This window comes from Myxine glutinosa, chromosome 1, assembly GCF_964187855.1.
Source record: "Myxine glutinosa chromosome 1, kmMyxGlut1.1, whole genome shotgun sequence".
Taxonomy (NCBI): domain Eukaryota; kingdom Metazoa; phylum Chordata; class Myxini; order Myxiniformes; family Myxinidae; genus Myxine; species Myxine glutinosa.
This window is the reverse complement of record NC_136261.1, coordinates 279,803,982-279,812,502: the sequence shown is the minus strand read 5'-3', so window position 1 is coordinate 279,812,502 and position 8,521 is coordinate 279,803,982. Positions and strand designations below refer to the sequence as shown.

The following is an 8,521-nucleotide window of genomic DNA, read 5'->3' as shown; positions in this document are numbered from 1 at the left end:
TAAAAAAAACAAAAAAAGGAGGCGGTCTCTAAAAAGGAAGCGGGCGGGGATGCTAAACATGAATATTTTTTTGTTTGGCCTTATCAATAATCCCCTCTTCCTGTCCAACCTCTGATTGGGATTCCTCCGATTCAGCCCATTGGTGGCCAATCCTCAGAATTTAACTCCAGCAGCATTAATTAAACGTCCATGAAAGAAAGATGAAGCCAAACCTTTTCATTGGTTATATACCAAAACGAGATTGGATCCATCCATATTGTGGGCAGGGGGTTAGGAGGGACCTGCGACACTGGTGGGGAACCCGAAGATTTAACCCACTTGTTTCCTGAATGCCGCCTATTAATATTATGATGGACCCAGGTTGCTCCTATTTAATTTTAAAATCATTAGAGAGGCGGGGGTTGGTGTGTCTGATCGTGATATACCGGTCATTTAAACCAGAAGCATCCTCGACTGTGCAAGGCGGTCTTAAACTTTTTGAAAGCGAGCGGGAGGCCCATATAGTTTTATGGATCTTCCATAGACTTCTTTTTCCTTTTTTTTTGTTATGTTTTCTTTTCGCCAGTTATGTCCAGGTACGTGGCGTGTATAGATCCGCGCGGCTCTCTGAAACGCTATAAAACTATAAAGAAGAAGAGGGCGCCTCCAACCAGTCAAATAACATCACCAAAAGTACCGTATTGCATTTTTATCTTTAAAATAAAGGTAAATTGCAATCAAATTTAACACACTTAAAATATGTGGTTGTTATGTTTGTAGAGATTTGCGTTTCATATATGAGTTAAAATACTTCAGGTTTCATTTAAAAATTCGAATTAAGCCTTCATCCGGTTGATTCACCTCGATAATATAGTGCGCGGTAGTGCATTACCATTCACGCTTTCTTGGCTCCATTATCTGAGTAAATGTATTTTTTTCGTTATATTATATCAACTGCTGGACGAGATAGATTATCAGAACATTTTAATCACATTAATCAAATACAAAAGAGAGAAGCGGATAGCGGGATATGTATCCCGGAAGTGATGCGCATGTGTGTGTGGGTGACACATGGTTCGCACTTCGCAGTGAGCGGTTCTGGCTTAATTACAGTTTCACTGTATGGTACGTTAATCATAGTTCGTTTGATATAATTTACTACGAAACTAATTATTTGTTTGTTATAATGCGATGAGCATTGTGTCCGTCTCGAAAGTAATCTATTTGGATGTGATTTCGCTAATTTGTCGTTATCGCACCTTATCTTATGTTATGTTATTGTTATGCTTATGGTTACTTGGACGATACCCCGAAGAAGTGTTAGACTGATTGTAATGTTGAGCCGAGGTTGGATCCATCCATATAATGTTAGACTGAGGGGGATATATATACAGGGGGGAGGTGGGGTCTAAGGGGATCTACAGGGAGTAGGGGAGGTCTAGGGTGATCTACAGGGGGAGGGGATCTACAGGGGGGAGGAGGGGGTCTAAGGGGATCTACAGGGGGGAGAGGGGGGGAAGGGGGATCTACAGGGGGGAGGGGGAAAAGGGGGATCTACAGGGGAAGGGGGGAGGTAAGGGGGATCTACAGGGGGAGGGGGGAGGTAAGGGGGATCTACAGGGGGAGGGGGGAGGTAAGGGGGATCTACAGGGGGAGGGGGGAGGTAAGGTGGATCTACAGGGGGGAGGGGGGTGAGGGGGATCTGGAGGGGGGAAAGGGGGATCGGGAGGGGGGGAAAGGTGGATCTACAGGGGGAGGGGTGGTGAGGAGGATCTACAGGGGGGGGGGGGTAAGGGCGATCTACAGGGGGGGGGGTAATGGCGATCTACAGGGGAGATGTGGGGTTAAGGGGCATCTACAGGGGAGAGGAGGGGGGTTTAGGGGGATCTACATGGGGGAGGGGGGGTCTAAGGGGATCGACATGGGGGAGGGGGTCTAAGGGGATCTACAGGGTGGAGGGGGGTCTAAGGGGATCTACAGGGTGGAGGGGGGTCTAAGGGGATCTACAGGGAGGAGGGGGGGTCTAAGGGGATCTACAGGGGGGAGGGGGGGTCTAAGGGGATCTACAGGGGAGGGGGTCTAAGGGGATGTACAGGGGGGAGGGGGGGTTTAAGGGGATGTACAGGGGGGAGGGGGGGTTTAAGGGGATGTACAGGGGGAGGGGGGGTCTAAGGAGATCTAATGCGGGGAGGGGGGTCTAAGGGGATCTACAGGGGGGGGTCTAAGGGGATCTACAAGGGGGAGGGGGTGTCTAAGGGGATCTACAGGGGGGAGGGGGGGTCTAAGGAGATCTAATGGGGGGAGGGGGGTCTAAGGGGATCTACAGGGGGGAGGGGGGGTCTAAAGGGATTTACAGGGGGGAGGGGGAGGGGTCTAAGGAGATCTACAGGGGGGAGGGGGGGTCTAAGGAGATCTACAGGGGGGAGGGGGGGTCTAAGGAGATCTAATGGGGGGAGGGGGGTCTAAGGGGATCGACAGGGGGGAGGGGGGCTAAGGGGATCTACATGGGGGAGGGGGGGTTTAAAGTGGGTCTAGGTTGACACCCCCCCCCCCCCCCTCATCCCCTCCAAAATAGGTATTTGCTTTTTTGTCTGAAACTACACACACAATTTTGGTGAAACGACCACAACCTTCAACACCCTTGATGCACCAAAGTTTGCTCATGGCTGGAATAAAAAAAATCGGTGTCTAAGGGGGTGTGCGGGGTGTTTGACCGATAAAATAGGTATTTGCTCTCTTCTCCGAAACTACACGCACAATTTAGACAAAACCCGACTACAACCTTCATCACCCATGATGTACCAAAGGTTGTTCATGGCATAAAAAAACAGTGCCTATGGGAGTATAAGGGAGGTTTGAGTGACTTGCTCCTGATCCAGGTGAGCTTCAGGACCTGCGGTCCTATTTTTATTTTTATTTCCACCAGGCAAACATGTTTGACAAGGAGATTCCGTGGCACCGTTTGCAAAGTGTCAGCTTCTCTGTGTTTTCTTCAGAGGAAATCAGGTAAGCTTGTTTTATTTTTTATTTTTTACTGCATCCCTCATATTTACCTCCACCACCAAAGGTGGATGGAGGTTATGTTTTCACCTCTGTCTGTCTGTTTATTTGTGAACAAGATATCTCAAAAAGTTGTGGACGGATTCGGATGAAATTTGGCGGAGATGTGGCGTATGTGACAAGGACGAAATGATTCGATTTTGGTGAAGATCCGGATTCGGATCCGGCTACTATAATTACCCTGCGCTCACGACGTGAAAAGCGGATTTAAGCATTCAGTTGCGTCCGTGTGCCGTGTCTGCATTTTAAAAATTCATTTTATTGGCAACTGTTGGTCCAATTGACATGAAATTTTCCCCATAGGAGGGCCTCCTCCTGTAGAATATTTTAATGATTATTATGATGTCATCGGTCACGTGGTACAGGCACCATCTTGGAAAAACTTAGCACCTCTATATCTCTGAAACTACTCCATGGAAAAAATTGAGACCTGACTCATTGTCAACTACTCCCCATGGGGAATATGATATGTTAATGAGGATGTCATCGGTGCCTTCGTTATGACATCATAATTTGACAAATACAACACATCGATCCGATCATTATTTTAAAAAATTCAGCAACTGTTGATCTGATGGACACGAAATTTTCACCATAGGAGCGCCTCCTCCTTTAGAATATTTTAATGATAATCATGACGTCATAGGTCATGTGGTACAGTTGCCATCTTGGAAAAACCGAAAAATGTTGCACCTCCATATCTCCAAAACCACTGCATGGAAAAAATTGAAACATGGCAAATTGTAAAGAACTCCTTATGGGGAATAGGTGCTGTTAACGATGACGTCATTGGTGCCATAATTATGACTTCATAATTCGACAGGGACAACGCTTAGTCTCATCGGTTTGAAATGTATTGAGCTTGATCTATGCAACAATTATATTGGAGAATATAAATTTATGATGTCATCGCTCACGTGGTCTGGCAGCCATATTTGATCAAAGAAAAAAAATGTTCAAAAACAGAAGAGTTGGCTCGCAACAAGTTGACTGTGCAGGGTAAGTATTCTATGAATACCAACTAGTTTTTAAAGTGATTCTTCACCATTTGGAGATAGGGCCAAAATCGATACATAGCAGGATATATCAAAAAGTTGTAGACGATTTGGACGAAACTTGGTGGAGAGGTTGTGTGTGTGACGAGGAAGAATCGATTAAATTTTGGTGAAGACCCAGATGGATCTGGCGAGTATAATTTTTTTAAGTGATTCTTCACCATTGGAAACGGAAATAGAAGGTGATGGCAAGTGGTAAAGCATGTGGTGAGGTGGAAAGAACTGGGAAGTGGCCCTGTGCTGTGTGCAGGAAGGGTGTCGGAGTGAACTCCATTCAATGTACAATGTGCTCTGAGTGGGTTCATCAAAAATGTAGTGGTTTGAGAGGGTCATTAACCAGTGTGGCAGCTACATTCAAGTGTAAGGTGTGCACAGAGGGAGCTGCAGATGGAGGAAATGTTGAGTTGGATCTTGGAGATGGCGTGGAGCTGGAAGGTGTGAAAACGTTTTGTTACCTATGAGACATGCTGAATGGAGAAGGTGGGTCAGACTCGGCAACGGTTGCTTGAGTGAGATGTGCATGGAAGAAGTTTCGGGAACTGAGTGGCGTGCTGACGAGGAGGGGAGTGTCGTTGAAGCTGAAGGGAAAGGTGTGTGCTGCATGTGTGAGAAGTGTTATGATTTATGGGAGCGAGACATGGGTCATGAATGTAGAGCAGCAACGAAGACTGGAAAGGGTGGAAATGCGAATGGTTCGGTGGATGTGTGGAGTATCGTTCAGAGAGAGGAAGACAAATGATGAATTGCAAAAGATGATGGGAATAGAGCCTGTGATGAATGCTGTGAAGAGAAGGTTTGAGATGGTTTGGTTATGTGTTGAGGAAGGATGAAAGTGACTGGTTGAGAAGAGTGACTTGTGACTAGTGACTAAGAAAAGTGACTGGAAATGAATGTAGAAGGAAGTAGAGGACGGGGAAGACCGAGAAAGACTTGGCTAAAGATGGTCGAAGAAGAAATGTGGGCAAGGGGGTTAACAAGGAAAGATGCAGAAAATAGGGCAAAATGGAGAAGATCGTCATGGGGACCGCAAGGCTAACCCCCGCTCTTGCAGGGAAAATGGCCTAAAAATGCCTGTTGTGTTGTCTTCACCATTGGGAGATCGGGCCAAAAACGATATACAGCAGGATATCTCAAAAAGTTGTGGACGGATGAGTTTGATTAAATGTTATTTTCTGGTCTACTCTGGGATAGAAAACGTAAACTGTTCACCTGGCAGAGGTATGCTTTCTACTGAGTGCCGTTCTAATTTCTTCCTCTTTTTATTTTTTGCTTTATTGTGCTATTTTCACACCCTTCATATTTTATTGTTTTTATGTATACAAATTCTAAACTTGTGGAAAAGTAGGTTGATAATTAATGTGTGGAAGGCAGCACACTGACTGTGGTGCAGTAGGACAACATGCATATGTAACAAGGACATGGATGAGCGTGAAAGAGACGAGGCAAGGAAGTAACAACCTGTAAATACATGGGAAGTAGCACAATGAGGGGTTTGATGAAAGAATACGTGTGAGTTGGAGGGACAGACAGATGAAAGAGCAGGGTGACCTCGACCCCAGGAAAGGTTATAGAAAACAGAGTCCACTAACTTGTCTACAATTTCGGAGAGCAGCAGCCCTAGTTCTGCTTTTGTGGGAGATGTCGGTGATATTGAGAGTTTTGGATTTCACAACCTTTAGGAGTGACAGGATTAAGTGGGGTGTCAGCTCGTCCATGCAAGCAGGGCTCTTTTGAGTGATGGGAAAAGGTCTTGTAGATTGGAGGAGTTCAGATTTCTAAAGGAAGGATTTTACATGGTTTTGGAGGCCAGTTTTAATAGATGGTCAGCCCAGGAGAGGTCAGAACTGATGCTGAGACTGAATTTCTTATTGTTGTTTGTGGAATTTGATAGGTAGATCTGTTTGATGATCTTGATGGAGAGAGAAGTTTAGTGTAGTCTGGATTAAAAGACATGTTCCAGGTTTTCGGCCAGAATCGGATCCTTTCTCAGTCATCTGAGATGAAAGCTGTTACTACTGGCTTGTGGGATATGGAATTGTATTGTATAACTAGCGAGGTACTTGTGCTACACAAGGGTGGGAGTCCATGTGCCTGCGAAAAAATCTGCAAATGTCACAGATGGTAACCTTCACATCATTTCGTCATTCTCCTTCAACCTCAATCTCTCAGTAGTTTCATTCCAAACAGCATAATTCCAATCACAAATTAATACCATACCATTAATATAACAAAATACAAGTTTACAAACACTCATCAGGTAGGCTAACATGATAACCAATACAGACTAATCTGCTGGCGAGCCTGGGCGGATACATAAGGCTTCAAATGGATGGTAAATCAAAAGATTGTATTGAGATATTATCGAACCAGTGAATGTTTCTGCCGAACCCGTGATTTTGTTTACAGCTGGATAAGGAACAGTTTTGTACATGTGGAAAATGAAATCATGATTGTATTGAGGAATTTATGAATCCTCACACTTGACTTCGGACACCCGCTAATACCCCCAAAAGGTTCCACAGAATCTTTGGGCAAAGGGGGAGGGGGGGGGGTATTGTGAGGAGGAGGGCTGGCCCCAAAACTGTGGGAGTAGTTCGGGGACGGATGGATACTCCTGCTTTATTATATGGAGGTGGAGTCACGTGCAAAGAGGAAAAGGAGTTTTCTGGAACAAGTAACAGGTCACACCGGTGACAATTCCAGTCTCCTTTTGGAGCTACATGCTGACTTCGTGAGGGGAGGAAATCAGATAGCCTGGAAGGAAGGTGTCCTTTTATTCCACATGCAGAATTAAAGCTTCGCAAGCAGAGCAGAGTACCAGACTGTCGATATCTGAGATATACCGATAGACATGACTGACCTTTTCTTGAGACTTTTCTTATTGAGAGAGAAGCAACAGAATATCCAAAGTTGAGTGGTCAAGACATCCATAATTTTGTCAGATTAGGTTGTATGAGAAAAGGAAAGACTTTGCTTGTAATTTGAAGTAAGTTAACCAATTGGTGGTTGATTAAAATCAGTTGTTGTACCCTTATTGTGTATTTGAGTGATATTGTTGTGTATTTGAGTCTATAGACTGTGCTTATGGTGATGTACAGGCCACAGGCACTGACAACAACTGGGCCTACCACCTGACCTATCACCCATCGGCTGTTGAGTTGGATGTCAGGGGTGTTGCTATCCCAAATGCTGACCCCCAATTAACTGTGAACTGCCTTCACTTGTGGAAACGCAGGCGGCGGTGAACCGGTCAAAAGGGGGCAAAGCTCCTGGGATTTGTGACATCTATGCTGAACTTCTCAAGGCTGGTGGAAATGCTGTACTTGAGTCGCTGCATGCAGTTCTGTGCTCTGTTTGGAGCACAGGCATCATCCCAACTGACTGGAAGAGGGGCCTTGTTGTCCCCCTCTGGAAAGGGAAGGGTGATCACCAGGACTGCAACAATTACCGAGGGGTGACGCTACTCTCAGTGCCGGGCAAGGTCTTTGCTTGGATCATTCTTGAGAGGGTTCGCCGTCATCTGCTCGAGTACCAGCGACCAGAGCAGTCGGGCTTTACACCAAAGAGGTCAATGATTGACCATATCATTGTTTTTCTGGTCCTCACCGAATGCAATTGAGTTTCGTCGGGCTGCTTGCAGCCTATTTTGATGTTCACAAAGCCTTCCATTCGGTGAATTGGGATGCCCTCTGGAGGATTCTTGGTCTTTGTGGGGTGCCACCAACGCTGATCAATCTGATCTCTGAACTATACTCTGGTACTGAGAGTGCTGTGAGGTGTGGTGGCTCCACCTCTGACTTATTTCCAGTTGTTAGTGGAGTTCGGCAGTGGTGTGTACTGGCTCCCACACTCTTCAGCACTTGTATGGACTGGATTCTGGTGAGGATGTCAGAGAAGTCAGGCTGCGGTGCATCATTTGGAAGTGTAAAGATATCTGACCTTGATTTCGCAGATGATGCAGTCATCTTTACGGAGATGCTGGATATTCTTACGGTGGCCCTCCAGGCACTGAATGAGGAGGCGGAGCCGCTGTGATTACGGATTTCCTGGGTCAAAACCAAGATCCAGGCTTTCAAGGACATCTTAGATGTTGCTGTCTTGTCTGTACCTGTTTGTGGCGACTATGTTGAGGTCACAAAGATATTTACTTACCTTCAGTGTTATTCATGTCTCCTCATGTTCCGAGCCAGAGGTTGCTGGACGTCTGGGTCAGACCTGGGGAGTCATGGATTCACTGGAGCATGGGGTGTGGTGCTGTCGGTATCTATTCAGGAGGACGAAAGTCAGAGTCTTTGTCCTTGGTGCTTCCAGTCTTGCTCTACAGATGTGAGACTTAGACCCTTATTAAGGGCCAGAGAATGAGACTTGATTTCTTTGGAACCAAGTCTCTTCCGATAATCCTTGGCTATCGCTGGTCGGACTTTGTG

At 45.9% G+C, this 8,521-nt stretch overlaps 1 protein-coding gene across 1 annotated transcript in view; it reads left to right on the top strand.

Moving 5' to 3' along the window:
* Positions 1-998: 998 nt before the first annotated feature.
* POLR1A (RNA polymerase I subunit A) overlaps positions 999-8,521 on the top strand; it is a 106,560-nt gene continuing 99,037 nt past the window's right edge. The window contains exons 1-2 of the mRNA XM_068132944.2: positions 999-1,104; positions 2,906-2,985. Of these exons, the coding sequence (XP_067989045.1) occupies positions 1,102-1,104; positions 2,906-2,985 (83 nt within the window). The 5' untranslated portion in view covers positions 999-1,101. The remainder of the gene's footprint in view (positions 1,105-2,905; positions 2,986-8,521) is intronic.